Source organism: Chiloscyllium plagiosum, chromosome 2 (genome assembly GCF_004010195.1).
Source record: "Chiloscyllium plagiosum isolate BGI_BamShark_2017 chromosome 2, ASM401019v2, whole genome shotgun sequence".
Classification (NCBI taxonomy): domain Eukaryota; kingdom Metazoa; phylum Chordata; class Chondrichthyes; order Orectolobiformes; family Hemiscylliidae; genus Chiloscyllium; species Chiloscyllium plagiosum.
In genome coordinates, this window is record NC_057711.1 from 77463214 (window position 1) to 77479322 (window position 16109).

At 38.4% G+C, this 16109-nt stretch overlaps 1 protein-coding gene across 1 annotated transcript; it reads left to right on the top strand.

Annotated features, from left to right (window-relative positions):
• Window positions 1-397: 397 nt before the first annotated feature.
• Window positions 398-1634, top strand: foxb2 (forkhead box B2). Its single transcript, XM_043673977.1, has one exon. The coding sequence runs from the start codon at window positions 672-674 to the stop codon at window positions 1632-1634; it is 963 nt and encodes a 320-aa protein (XP_043529912.1). The 5' UTR covers window positions 398-671.
• Window positions 1635-16109: the final 14475 nt, after the last annotated feature.

The following is a 16109-nucleotide window of genomic DNA, read 5'->3' on the forward strand; positions in this document are numbered from 1 at the left end:
TAACCCTTCTGCAACTAAAACGAGCTAGTTTTTAGAACCGTCAATTTTAAACCTTAGTTTGAGCTTGAATGACGGGAGCGAACCGCGGATTTTGCTGCTGCCCGCCAGTCCGTTTCCGCACTGCCTCACCGATATTCAGCAGGAGCGCACACTGCGGGCAGTACACAGGCATATTCTATTGGCCGAGCATTCCTCCGAAATAGGTGTAAGTGAAACTAGAATCAAAACTAGAATCGTGTAGTTTTTTTCTCTCTCTCTCACCTCCCACCTCCCCCCCCCCCCCCTCCCCCGTCCCTGAGCGATTGTCATGTGATAATGAAGAGCAACAAAGCGCTGAAGGGAACTGCAGGGGTCTCCTGCATCTGTGATCACAACAAGCCTCGTTAGCTCACACAACACAAGTGTGCACGTCTCGGCCTCTTTATCTCGGAGCAAGACAGCAAGGAGCTTTCCTTTTTTAAAAAAAAAACCCGCATCTACAACTCTGGCATTTACAACAGCACAGTTTAGCAGCACAGGAATTCGTTCAGCACCTTAGCCACTCTGAGATTTTATGGAATCTTGGGCAGGGAACTCAGCTCGATCGTCGACAGAGTTATCGCTTCGCTTTCCGGGAGAAGGGGCTCCGGTGAATTCGCTGCTTTCCTCTCGGTTTATCGCAGCCTAACAAAATGCCTCGCCCCGGGAAAAATTCCTACAGTGACCAAAAACCTCCTTACTCGTACATCTCACTGACTGCGATGGCTATCCAGAGTTCAGCCGAGAAGATGCTGCCGTTGAGTGATATTTACAAATTTATCATGGACAGGTTTCCCTATTACCGAGAGAACACTCAGCGCTGGCAGAACTCTCTCCGCCACAATCTCTCCTTTAACGATTGCTTCATCAAGATCCCACGCAGACCGGACCAGCCGGGCAAAGGCAGTTTCTGGGCACTTCACCCGGACTGTGGCGATATGTTCGAGAATGGGAGTTTTCTCCGCCGCCGTAAGAGGTTTAAGGTGCACCGCTCTGAACACTTGTCCGCCAAAAACTCACAGATGATCCACTATTTCCAACAGCACCACCATCACCATCAGCAGCAACAAGCCAAGTTGGGACTGGCCACACCGGAGACGGCCCCAGGTATGGGGCGCATACCCCATTTCCAGCCCTATGGAGTCAACGGGCCCCAATCAACTGGATTTAAGCACCCGTTCGCCATCGAGAACATCATTGGAAGGGACTATAAGAACATGATGGCCAGTGGACTCCCTTTAGCCTCTGTAATGCATCACCTTGGTTACCCAGTGCCCAGCCAACTCAGTAACATGGTAGGATCCATGTGGCCTCATGTTGGTGTCATAGACTCGATGGCCCCCATGCCAGTTTCTCCAGATTACAATCCATTTGGGGTGCCCATGAAGACAATCTGTCACCCGGGCACGCAGACTATGCCAGCCGTCCCCGTGCCCATCAAACCTACAGTGTCACTGGCGTCCATCTCCACAATGCCTGTGCCAGGAGCCCTGCCGGGCAGTGCCACGCAGATCTGTCCTTCTTCATCTTCAACCTCCTTACATCTAGATCAGACTCGGTCAGCTCCCAGTGAGGGCAAAACTAGCTCATTACACTCGGTGCTCGTCCATTCCTGAGGGCGATCCGTTTGAACAGAGAAAATAATTGATTTAAAGATAATGTGAAAAGGTTAATTATGCAGAAAATGTTTTATCTCGTTAAAGATTCATAAATCATTCTCATTTAGACATGATATCAGGGAAATGTTTTAACAGAGCATTTATAGGTAAGAGGGTCGACTTTCTGCAAACAAGTAAAATAGCAAGTTATATGTTTCTGGAATAAACCCCTGGATATGAAAACATATATTTCATCATTATTGCAGAGACATCATCTGTGAGTATTTAAAGGTGCACCTTATCCTTCCGTGTGGTTGTAGGTTTGTAATATTCAGAAATCGCCAGATAATAGCGAGGGGCTTCAGTTGCAGGTGATTTCCAACCCGTGATGTTGTTTAACATCAACCTCGCTTAAAATAAACAAGTGGATTCCTGAGAATCGAATGGTCTGAGCGGCAACAAAAGAATGATTTCTAAACTTGCTCGCGTTTAAACAGTTGAGGCGTAAAAACAAAGGGTCCAGCAGGAATTTGATGAGATTTGAGATGACAAGAACTATTAGAAACTGGAATAAACGGCGTATTGGAAGCTGAAGTTTCGAAAGGGCCGCGCCGATTGCAGCTTGAAATCTCTCAGTCTCGCAGCTCAGATAACATTTTTGGAGCGCGACCGTTTCCTTTTACAACTTCCACAAGTCGTTCAAGTAAGGATTGGTGGATATGAATTGCGGTCTAGAAACGTCTGAGTAAATTCTAAATTTGTTTTAAGAAAATACAGATGTACTCATTGCGTCACACCGTACAAAGGGACAGTTCCTGTTAAGTTGCTCCAGTTTTAGATAACGTGTATTCTGGCTGCTTTGAACGTTGGCGAAAGAAAATACAAGTCACGCCGCAGAGTTTGTTAAATACTCGAGCTCACTGTTCCACCTAATTACTACGTAGCATTTACTTTACACACATCGACGGAAAACAAAGAAAAACTACTTTGCTTTGATAGCGAAATAACTCATTCCAATCGTTATTTTGTAAGTTATGTCTGGGCTCAGGTTTTGACAGAATGCACATTTGAAATCCCACAAAATTAGAAGCGGGTGTTTTTATCAAATTCCTACTTGCTGCGACATGTAGGCTTACACTCATTTGGAGTGGATAGTGCAATTGAAATTGTCCAGTAGTTTCCGTGGCGAATTCAACTTAGCTGACAAAACAAGGCTGGGTAAAAGAGGGACAATATCTCCTGAGTGACACAAGTTTCCTTTGGCGCGCCGCGAGAGAAAAGCTTTTCACATTATCTTTGTAATGGACAGAATTTTCAGGTTTTGTCCTTTACTCCTCTTGCCAATCTTTTGGCACGTAGTTTGGATTCATTGTGATGTTAAATATGGTGTGATCAAAACCACAGCAGACAATGTCATAGCACTTTACGAGCAACAAACAAACTGAATGGAATTGCTGGATTGTGAATATAGATGTATAGTAAACTTGTCGTGAAAGGTGGTTCTAACTTTCATTCGTTTTGTATATACTGGTACTGAATATTTCATCTGTGAATAATTGTTCAGAATATGTTGTGTACATTGTACACATGAGCTTTTATCGAAAGCAAAGGTTATTAAATATTTACAGTCCAATATGTGTTTACTATCTTTATTTTAACGGAACTATGGTTCAAACCGTGCTGGTACTGAAAAAGCCCAGAATTGCACTTCTGCTAAACTAGGCGAACACTTCAGGCCAGTTAAGTGTTCCCAAACACCAGCGCCTTCTTTCCGGGCCTGAGATGCCCTCTTTTCCATCACTAAAGTATTTGTTCTATCCGGGTTTCACTCCAGTAACTGAGATGACAGTATCAAACACCACGGCAGGTGATGCTCCAAGGATTACTATATGCCTTCCAGCAACATTTCCGAGTACTTATATGAATATTTCGAATTCAACAGATGAAAGTGATGTTGGGCACAAGGTGAAATTATTTTAAAACGATTCCATTTGACATCCTATGCGTTGAATGGGATACCTTCACCCCGAACAAGAGGTGAGTTCACTTCTATTGTGAAAGGATTGGGAATAACGGAATCGAATAATGATATAAATTTAACCCTTTGTTGGAAAAAATGAAAACAGCAATTTGAAGAGCTTTTCCCTTCCCTACTTGTTTCCATTCACAGGATTTTAAAGACAGTTGATTTTTTCACATTTATTTTGCATTTGTTTCAATTTTCTTACTCTTGTTTTAGAACGTGGGAAATAACTGCTGGAGTGGGTGACCGAAAGACCCTTCGAAGACATGACGGGAGGGATGGATAGTGATTAGTTCATTTCGAAACTAAACTCTGGAACGTACGATGGCTCAATTTGATGAGCTTGTTTTTCATTATTTCGAGCCAGAGTCAAAAAGAGTGTCACACAGGAAAGTGAAACCCCCCGCCCCCATTCCCCAAACCATACAGAAAGCCCCGTGTCATTGACCTGTTGCTGCTGGTGGTCCCACATTGTATCATTATTGGTTCATTCCTCAAAGAGATATGGGCATTCACTGAACTGACGGGAACATGTTTCACCCAGTTGTTCTATGTTGCCGTAATTGCATTTAGTTTAAATACTTTGGATATACAACACTGACAGCGGTAACCAAAAACCGTGATATACCAAACCATTGAGAATATGTAGGGAAACAAAATCTCTGACGACTCTGAAGACTAAGACCTCCAATATTTAAAGCAATTTTCTTACGGTTTAACCACTTTCCTGCGATTGACATTCAAGATGAGCGCTTAAAATACCATAGCATACAAGGCTACAGGCCAAGTGCTGGAACATGTAATTACAATTAGATAGACGCTTAATGACAGGAGGGGACTCGATGGGCCGAATGGCCTTTTCCCGTGCTGTTCAAAGCTCTAAAACTCTATTAATTTTTAGTGCACAGCTGGAGTAGCGCAAAACTCCAATCGTACTCAACCTTCGAACATCGAACTGCTGTGGGAACGTACATAACAAAATTCAAGTTGCATACCAAACAAAATAGGATAAGAAAGAAAGTCGTGAAGATATCAACACTTGAAATTAATTAATTGATTTAATTTTCATAATTTAAATATCTCTAAGGATTGATAGACCAAGTACTTTTAACCTTCGATGATAACACATTGAACACAAGCAACAACTAATAAGAGATTTACTGTCGACAATTAGAGCATAATGTAACTGTCACGTTAAACGGATCTTTTCCTGTAGAGGGACATCAAACACAATTACCTTTCAAGCATCTCCGATCTTCAGAAAATGGTTCCAGCCAGCTAATGCAAAACGGTGGGAAAGACCCAGTTACACTATTTGTAACCAGTTTCCCTCAAGCTGTCACGTTATTATTAACTTGGTTTTTCTTTTTGTTTGTGAATAATTATGCAAGAACAACCGAAAACTCTCTAAAATGTTCTGGTTTGTAGTTTTATACTTATTCAATAGTTAAATTAACAGTCGACGGTAGGGGGAACGTATTGATCAGCTGTCGATTTTTAAATAACTAACTGATCCAGTTGGAAACTTATTTTCTTAAAAGGCATTAAAGAGGCTCCAGTGTAAACATTGATAAATGTTCTGACATTCTTAAAGCCCATTGAGACGTCCGTGCTGTTACTCTGTTAAGATATTATTTAACACATGCAATAATAACAATAATTTGCATGGCAAATCCGACCACAATTAGGGTGCCACAACATCGTGGTAATGTTGTAATTGACACGTCATTCAGAGACCTGAGCAAATGATTCGGATCGAAGAATTTAAAACTCACTTTGGCACCGGAGAAGTTAAATGTATTTAATTCACTGTTTCTGGACTAAATGCGGTAATGGTGGTCACGTAGTAATGACTAAACTGTGGGTTAAATCCCTTCAATAACATATGATGTTTATTTACTATTATCTTCACAGATGGAAATCTGCTGTTTTTGCCCCGTCTGGCCTATAGGTCATGAATAGGAAAGGTTCGGAGGGATATGGGCCAGGAGCAGGTGATGGGACTAGTTTAGTTTGGGATTATGTTCGGCAGGGATTGTTTGAAGGGTCTGTTTCCGTGCAATATGACTCTGTGAAGGCAGTCCCGCAGCAATGTGGCTTACTCTTAATTGTTTCTGAAGTGGCCTAAAATCCAGTTCAATGTCAAGAAAGTGGCTCACCGCCACCTTCACAAGGACAATTATGGAACAATAACAATTCACCATATATTATGATTTAAAAACGTTTATAGAAGCTAAGAGTTCTCCGTAGTCCTGTGTACAGTATTGGCTTCAACACTTGGAAGGAATAATGAGGCTTTACTGAAAATACAACGAAGATTCATTACCTGGTATGAAAGAATACAAAAAACTTGAAAATAATGGGTGTAATTGAGTTGTTGGAATTGCTTAGATTGCTGGACAAGGATCGGACAGGATTTGTAGAAACAGATTGTTTCCAGTGGTTGTGGAGTCGAATTACAGAAAACACAGACGATGAAATATTGGAGATTTGGAACAAAAAGTAGGAAAAGCTCTTTAGTTAGAGCTCTGATGTAACATAAGGCATGGGAATGTTCGAAATTATATTGAAGCGGTAGATAAAGGAGGAAAATACTTTTGGGACAGGAATGGCATGAGGAATATATGCAAGGTAAATAGACTGGTTGAGCTCACTTGCCTATTAGCGGCTTACACCTTCCATGTAAGCAGTTTGTGTAAATGCAGCTGTTACATTGCTTTAAATCTATTCTTTAAATATTAGTTTTGTATTTAACATAGAAACACAGCATTTCAGTAATCCAGAAAAAAGGATTTCTGCTTTCAACTGAAAATACCTTGATCTGTTCAGACATGGTCATGACTGCATAAGGTATGTTACAGTCCTTTCACTCTGTAAGATGTTGGGTCTGTTTTCTGACATACTACTCTGCCATGCTTAAGTGTAGCAATTCAATGGCATTTGAATGTATGTAACATCAAAATCTATTTAATATCCCTTGCCCAAACTAGTCAGCTAATGATGATAAAATTAAACAAATGCAAAATCGATTTAAAGATTTCTGACCTGTAATTTTTTTGGTCTGTTTGGCAAAACATAATAATGCGTACACTATGTATTAACTTGTACAAACCCAGTTCTCTAATTGAAAGGTTACGAATTTATTTGTACGATTAATGGAAATGTAGGATGCACATAACAACGATTAAAATTAACAATGTAAGCATGATCAATTTTTCTGAAAGGATTCTGGCGTTTTGATTTCGATGTTAACTGTGTCTTGTTGATTAACAAAACCTGTAAACAATTTGCTAAAACAGTAAAAATATAACCTACTCGCATTCCTAAGTTCCATTACCTTAGTTGAAGTTGATAGGACTTGTCATCCTTCCAACTATTTTTTTAAACGCTAACATTAAAATGTAGCGTGCAGTTTGAAATGGCTTGGATACCATCTTGCAATAAATTCGCATTTTGTATCAAAGCTCCTATGAGAGCTAAAATACTCATATTACTTATTTGCTGAATTGTCACACGCACACTTCCCGTTTGAGTTTGCAAATAAAACTATAGTGTCTCAGTCACAGGCATATTATTAGTGTTACTTGCATTGCACGGGCTCTTACCCAATTATGGATATTGATGACTGCAATTTCGATGTTTATATTAAATAAATTCCAAAAAAAAGCAATAGAACTTCGCATTTCTCTGAAAAGCAAAAGTAGCTAAAATGAACTATCGACTTCATGTGTAGTGTATCTGGCTGAAAGGACCAGTCTAATACTAGAAGCTGCTGTGTACTCATGGTGAGACGATTAGCTGTCAAAATGTGATCATGATTTTAAATTGGCGAGCACACCTGTATCACAGGCAAGTGGTAACATTCTGAAAGTTGTACATCATCGCATTGTCCGAATACGCTGAATTATCCATTTGAAAACTAAATTAACCTAGATATCGACGCGGCTTATTGTTTCTCGGTAACGAGCAATTAGGAGGGAAATCTATATAGAAGCATAAGAAAAGTGCACGGATCAGTTAATAATTCGCCTGGTTACATTATTAACCAACTGCAGACGCGTGCTGTCTGGAACTGGTGAGATAGCGTTTCTGAACTATTCATTTGTGAAACTGAGATACCTGGGATTTGGGTAGACAAGATGTTTAGTAAGTATTAGTACATGATTACCTATTCGTCCTCTAGGTACTACCGAACATTTGCGACTGGCGCTTCGTGTTAACAAAAAGATAGCATTCCAAAGGACATTGATGATCTGACGGAAGGAACTTGCTTGTCCGACCCAATTGGCAAAGTGAAAATATCGAAATATCTGTTGATGTTCTGTACACTGGATTAATGTGTTACATGATATGTCATTTTTATATTGACCATACGCTTGTCAGAATGCATGCAAATTGTCACCAAGTCCCAGTTCCGCAGCAACTGATAATTACTTAAAAGTGTTCTGCTAATAGAGTGGCTTTTTTATATTCTTGTAATTAATATTTGTGACAAATGGTATTTCCGTATAGGTGTTATCAATGTGCTTTTAACTTCAGTACAGTAAATATCGCAATTATTTTCCGTGTAACTGGGCGATTAGGAAATATTCCCTTTCTCCTCAAAATGACACCAATTAAAATCTCAGTTCTGAAGAAGTTGTGTGGAACTGGAAAGTTGATTCGGTTTCTCCCTCCACAGATGCTGGAAGACATACTCAGTATTTCCAGCACTTGGTTTCATTTCATATTACCAACATCCACAGGACTTAGCTTTTATTTATTCGACCAACACTCTCAAATTCTCTCAAATGTGATACATTTCGTGCAAGGGGGTCTTTATTGAAAGCTCACTATTGGCACCTGAAGTACCTGTTACTATAGGAAGGAAGACATGCTTCAGCTGTACAGAGCTTTGGTCAGATCCTACTTGGAATTCTGAGTTTGTCACTCAGTTTTGGACACTAAATGGTTAGCAAAGTATATTGGCTTTGAAAGGTTTCCACCACAGATTAACCAGAATGATATTAGCCCTTGAAGGGTTAAATTGGGGGGATACATTGTATATGGAATGTGTTGCCATGAATTCAGTATATTAAAAATCAATATGTTTAAAATAATTAATGGCTAGATGCAGAGAGACTATTTACTGTAAGAGGCAGATTTAGAACAAGAAAATATTCATTTAGAATTAAAGATAGAATTAATGTAATATTTTTTCACAAGAACACAAATGGGGATATGAAACATAATCTTCCAAAAGACTGATGATGCTGAGTTAATTAAAATCTTCAGTACTAAAACTGGTAGACTTTTATTGGGTCAGTACAATGTGTAAGAAAGCTATGTAACAATGGCGGATGGAGTTGAGGCAGAAATAATTCAATTGAATGGCAGAAAAGGATCAAGGAAGGGAATGGCTCAATTGAATATAGTTGAAATAATATTGAAAAACACGAACTTCAAAAGTATAATTGAGGCAAATTAATATTTTTACCAAAGATGCTGTGTGATTATATCTGTGCATTTATTGGAGAGAAAGAAATAACAGTGTTACGATTATATACTTGTTCTACTTCTTGCATGCCATAGATCCACCACTGTGTTAAGCTCAGAGAAAAAGAGATGATTGGAGAAACCGAAGGTAATGACTAGAGTCAGTTAAAAGACCAGGGTCTTCAGAGTAAAGGAGGAAAGCATGTATATCTTTCTGTATCCAATATTATCTAATTATTCAAACAAATGCATCTGTTAGTCCCATCCAATAGAAGGAACTGATTGATGCTAATCAGTTACACTGTGACAGAGATTTTAATTTATGACAAAAATGAGATAAAACCAAAAGTTTGACTGTATACAAATGGTAAGAAGTACAACAAAATTGCTATATGTTGCAATATGACAATAAACAGAGAAAACTAGATGCAAATAAATAGTTCTCTTTCGCATTGATTGCCCTCAAAGTTTCATGCCACGCCAACAACTTTCAATGTAGGTAATGGCAATTCTTCCTTCATATTGACTCAATGAAGGAACCATATTCCTGAACTTGGCAAAGCTGCCTCATCTCATAGGTGCCATGAAGTAATGCAACAAGTAGGTTGATGATTTCATATCTGAATTTAAAGGCATAGGAATTATAAAACTAGAACCTTATCAATAACTATGTCAATTGTAAAATCAATTTTGATGTTTCCATATTAATAGTAAATGTTATATGGATGCATAACTTCTATTTATTATCTGCTGACATCACTTTAGAAATAAAATTCAATTTAATTTAACAATTGTGGAATAACTTCACATAACTGAAAAGGTTCTTTTATTTATCTTGAAATCTCCAACTTCTCCACTAATTAATAGAATCATCAATAAGATCCAAATCCACCCATTGTACTTTTAAAAACAATTCTTTCCATCAGTCAACAAAAAAAAACTTCAAAATTCCCTGCTGCTTTGGAGTTATTTGTAATGTAAATTAAACTGCCTACAGATTGAAAACAAGCAATGTGATGCATTTCACAATAAATTTTAAAACTTTTTGAAACATTAACCAATTTAAACTGAAGTTAACAGGCTGGGGTAGACTTTTTGGAAGTACAAACCAACTTCAAGAAAATATAACTATGAGAGCACAGAAAATATATTGCTCAAAATGGAAACTCATGTAGCTAATTGGACTTTTATTACAAGTTAAACAGAATCACATGTCACAAAACAAATGTGAATGTGGAATTCTCATCTTAATTAAACTATGCAAAAAAAACAAGCATCCTGTTACAATTCCACCTGTCTTGAAAAAACTTTCATGAATTTGTTTCTTGTATCTATCTCAGAAGTCATTAAAGTTGTTAATCTATCAAGTGAAGGAACATATCTTATCACCCAAAATCTGCTTTTCATCAAGACCAGCAGAGCAATTTATCTCATCAGAGTTTAAAGTTTAATGTTTTCAATTTATCTTTATCATTTGCTATCTTATCAATGTAGTCTCATCTCAATTTATTATCTTCAGTGGTTTGAAACAAATACATTTCCAAAAATTTACAAAAATTTGAATTATTCAGACTTCTTTCATTGTGCAGTCCTTTTCCACAAGACATTGGCCAATTAGATCGTTGTACTGCTTCCTGTGTTTGTGACTGTTGGACTAAAATTTTAAACAATGTCAAAGTTCATCTGACCAGAGACTTGTACAATTTTGAAATGGAAACATCTGATAATAATACTGTACAATCATTATATTTGATGTGTCAATTGTTGTGCAGTATGACTTGACAGATCAGGTCCTGATTATTTCCATCACATATTCACAAGAGAATTATTATTAACCTCCTTCAATCACTTTCAACTGCGTGCTTAACAACTTGACTCCATTCATAAAGTTTACATGTTGCCTAATTCTTCTAATTTGCAGTAATTTATGTTAATCTGTTTTCAACTTCCTCTAACATTGATCCATTCATTTCCCAGTTGTCTTGAGGTCATGTTGTAGACTACTAGTTGCTTTATCAGGCACAAATTCTCTACTCCAATTGACAAATAAATTGGAAATGGTATAGATTGCAACACCAGTCTTGGGGAATTTATTTAATTTTTGCTTAATACCACAGCTTCCTTATTCTCCTGCCAATTTCTTATTCAGTTCCAGGATTTTTAATTGGGTTCCTACCACTTTAAGATTTTGTATCAGCTTTCCATCAGTAACAACAACAACTTGCATTTATAAAGAACTTCACAGAGAGAAAAAAAATCGAAGATGTTTCAGAGAATGTTTGTTGAATCAAAGATTTAGGGATGAAATTCCAGGAAGAAAGATTTAGGGGTGAAATTCATGGAAGAAAGGTTGAAGGATGAAATTCCAGAGGCCAGAGCATAACGTACATAGAAAGGAAAGGGTGAGGTCATCAAGGTTGTTAAACATGAAGATAAGAATTTAGACTTGATAGGTATGGGGCCCAGCAGTAAATGAAGATCAGCAAGAACTGAATGTGTGATGTGATATCAGTATGAGAGTTCGGGATAAGCGGAAATCTTTTGGAAGATACAGAACATTTTCAAAGATAAGGGGGCAAAATAAAATCTAATTTGCCTGTTTCTTCAGGCAAATGGGTCAAAAAGAACCAGTTTCTGAAAATGCACTCATGTTATTTTTAGTCAGGCAAAGTTTAAGAGTTCCAGGCAACTACCCCATTCAGGCTTTAATCACCATGACAACTGTTTCATAAGCCTCTGCCAAAATGCAGAGAATTCATCGTTTTCTTCCTATTGACCAAGTTTTTAGTTACCCTTCCTGATATTCTGCCAGTTATGCACCTCTCAATTTCTCATGTTTCAACAGCATTTCTGAAAGGAGGCCACTAATAAACAGCAGGATACAAACAGGTGGGTTTATGGTGGATCACAATAAATAAAAAAGAAACTCAGCAAGTTGGAAACAGATGATGATCACAGTGCCTTGATGAAAATTACACAACCAGGAGGGGAGCAGTTGCTAGGTTTTGTCACCGTTGTTCTCCGTAATATGGAATTTGATTTATATGAATATATGTATACATCCTTATCATAGCAAAAGAAATGTTTTTTTTCACAATCCTAACTAACATAAATTACCTGGATTCAAAACTCAATTTGAAGATGAAAGCAAATTAAGGGGGAGTGTGGAAATGGAAGAGGCAGCACAGATTTTAAAGAATGAATTGCTCAATTTATGTAAGTGGGACAAGCAACAACAGATGAAAATTAATGCAGATAAATGTAGCATGTTAAAGGCAAATAGACCACAAGTGTACTGTGTAATTGGGGTTTAAATATGTAAGGATGAGATTGAAAAAGACTTAAGAATTTTAATTAACTTAGCAGGAAAGCATGAGCTGGGTCTTTGATTGAAATTAGGGCCAGTAGGGTAAATCCATCGGAAGGAAGAGTGAGCAGGCCAGTTTCTGGACTATTGCTGAGATGGGACCATTAGTGACTAAGAGTGGAGTTTGGTTATAACCTCAAAATAATGTGGGACAAAATTGGGGAATCAGGCATAAAAAAAAGACATTGGAACATAGGACTTATGAGCAGGAAGAGGCCATTCAGCCCTTTGAGTTTGCTCCATCATTCAAGAGGATAATGGCTGATCTCACTGTGGTCTGAATTCTGCTTTCCACTTAATACAATTGAGATAACATGCAACTACTCAGACAAAATTATCAGTCACAGTTACCAGTATCAATATGGAGTCACAGAATGCCTGCAAGAAAGAAGGAGGTCATTTGATCTGTCATGTCATGCCATTTCTCAGCAAGAGCAACTTGACTCCCAACCTTTTCAACATAGGCCTATACATAAGATTTCTTCAGATAATTATCCATTACCCTTTTGAAAGGTGTAAATAAATCTGCCTCCACTAAACTCTCAGCAATACATTCCATATCCTAACTAGTTGTTACATTAAAAAAAAAAATTCTCATTTCACTGTCATATAGAGTCATACAGCATGGAAACAGATCTTTCAGTCCAACCAGTCCATGCCAAACATAATCACAAACTAGACTAGACCCACCTGTCTGCTCCTGGCCCATATCCCTTCAAACCTTTCCTATTCGTGTATTTATCCAAATGTCTTTTAAACATTGTAATTGTACCCACATCCACTACTTCCTCAGAAAAGTTCATTCCAAATGTGAACTACCTTCTGTATAAAACACTTGCTCCTCATGGCTTATTTAAATATCTCTCTTCTGACCTTAACAATGTGTCTCCATCATAGGAAAACACAGCTACCATTAACCCTACCTATACGCCTCATTATTTTGTAAATTTCCAGAATGTCATTTCTCAACCTCCTATGCTCCATTGAAAAAAGTCCCAACGTCTCCTGCCTTTCTTTATAACTCAAACCTTGCAACATTTTAAATGTCAACATCCTGGTAAATCTCTTCTGAACCATCTCGAACTTAATAATATCCTTCCTATAACTGGGCAACCAGAACTGGACACAATATTCCAGAATCATTACTTACCAATGTCCTGTACAACCTCAACATGACTTGCTAACTCCTATACTCAAAGGACTGAGCAATGAAGGCAAGCGTGCAAAATGCCTTCTTAACCACACTGTCTGTATTTAACCGAAACTTCAAAGAATTATGTACCTGAACCCCTAGGTCCCTCCAGTCTACAACACTACCCAAGGACCTACCATTAGTATTAAAGGTTTGGTTGGTGAAGAATTTGTCAAATGTGTTCAGAGAATTTTGTTTCTGGTGGAGTGAAAGGTGGTAAGATTAGCAAACAATAGTTGAATAAAGATATTGAGGTTCTAGTCAAGAATAAAAGAGAGTTTTATATTAGATAGAGACAACTAGGTTCAAATGAATCTCTTAATTAACATAAAAAGCATAGGGCATTCTTAAGAGGGAAATCAGGAAGGCAAAGATGGGATATAAGATAAGGTTAAGAATAATCCAAAGAGATTCTACAAATACATTAAGATCAAGAGGGTAACTAGAAAGAGGGTAGGGCCCCTTAAAGATCAAGGAGGTTGTCATTGTGTTGAGCCCTGGCAGATGGGAAAAATACTAAATTAATATTTTGCATCAGTTTTTACTGTGGAGAAAGAAATGGAGGCTGAAGAATGCAAATGAATAATTCCTGATGTTTTAGAAACAGTTCATATTATAGAAGAGGAAGTTCTGGACATCTTAGAGAATATAAAAGTGGATAACTCTCTGGGACCTGATCTAACGTATCCCAGAAACTTGTGTGAACTTCCTTCAGGAGAACAGTGACCATCACGCCACACAGCTCTGCCATGACAACCTCTGCAAGACATGACAGATCATTGATATGGATACTGGCATGACATGTGGGAACACCATCCACGACATGCACAGTATGTATTCATGTGACTTGGCCAATGTTGTCTCCCTCCTATTCTGCAGGAAAGAATGCCCTAAGGCATGGCATATTGGCAAGACCATGTAACCGTTATTACAACGGATGAATGGATACCACACAACAATCACCAGGTAGGAGAGTTCCCTCCCAGTTGGGGAACACTGCAGCAGTCCAGGACATTCAACCTCCAATCCTTGGGTAAGCATCCTGTAAGACAACCTTCAAGATGTGACAACATAGAATCGCCAAGCAGAAATTGATAACTAAGTTCCATACTCATGAGGATGGGTTCATGTTGTGCTACATGTAACCCCACCATACTGTGCTGTGTTTGTAAAATCTTCCTTACTATTCTGTTTTGATACCATTACCTTGGTTACTTGTTGTTATCTCTACTTTAATTAGTTTGTAGAGTTTTTGATTACTTGTTTCTTTGGTTAGACGTTCATTATACGACTCTTATCCAGTCATTTAGTTGTCTCCAGCACCATCTTATTTTTGATTATTTGTAATTATCTCACTGCTTTATTCATCAGTTCATAGGTCATCCCTTCGCTTGTTATTCAGCTGGTGACACTTTATTCACAACATTTAACACTTTTGATCACTGGCAAAGACTTGTTACTCAGCCTGTCAACACTCCACTCACACTATTTGGACTCATCTGTTGATGCTCTTAATCCCTAGAATTATCTTGTCATTATCTCTCTGACTATATGTTCTGTGCCTGTGCTCTTCCCTCCGCTTCACATAGCGAAAGAGCAATACTATGAAAGCTTGTGATTTTAAATAAACCTGTTGGACTATAACCTGGTGTCGTGTGATTTCTGACTTTGTCCAATCCAGTCCAACATTGTCATCTCCACGTTGGGGAAAGTAAGGGTGGAAAATGCCAGACCCCTTGCAGAAATATTTTCATCATCTCTAACTATGGGTGAGGTACCTGATGACTAGAGTTTGGCTAATGTTGTACCTTTGTTTAAGAAATGTTATAAGGAGAAATGAGGGAACTATGGACCTGTGAGTCTGACTTGGATTGTGGGTAATTTATTGGAGATGATTTTGAAAGATAGGATTTATGGACATTTAGCAAGGCAAAAATTGATTAGGGATAGTCAGCCTAATTGTGCAAGGAAAATCATCTCTCAGGAACTTGATTGAGTTTGGGAGATCACCTTAAATCATGGTTCTCTGATCCTTAGAGTCAGAGAGTCATAAAGATGTACAGCATGGAAACAGACCCTTCAGTCCAACTTATCCAAGCCGACCAGGTATCCAAACCCAATCTCGTCCCAACAGCCAGCACCTGTCCCATATCCCTCCAAACCCTTCCTATTCATATAACCCTTCCAGATGTCTCTTAAATGCTGTGATTGTACTAGCCTCTACCACCTCCTCTGGCAGCTCATTCCATACACGTACCACACTCTCACCCTTTCCCCTCTCACCCTAAACCTATGCCATCTAGGTGTGGATTCCCCCACCCCAGGGAAAAGACTTTGTCTATTTATCCTACCAATACCCCTCATGATTTTATAAACCTTGATAAGGTCACCCCTCAGCCTCCGATGCTCCAGTGAAAACAGCCCTAGTCTATTCAA

Bases quoted from the DNA above. Each gene is read 5' to 3' on its own strand.
- foxb2 (XM_043673977.1), top strand. From the start codon at position 672: ATGCCTCGCCCCGGGAAAAATTCCTACAGTGACCAAAAACCTCCTTAC.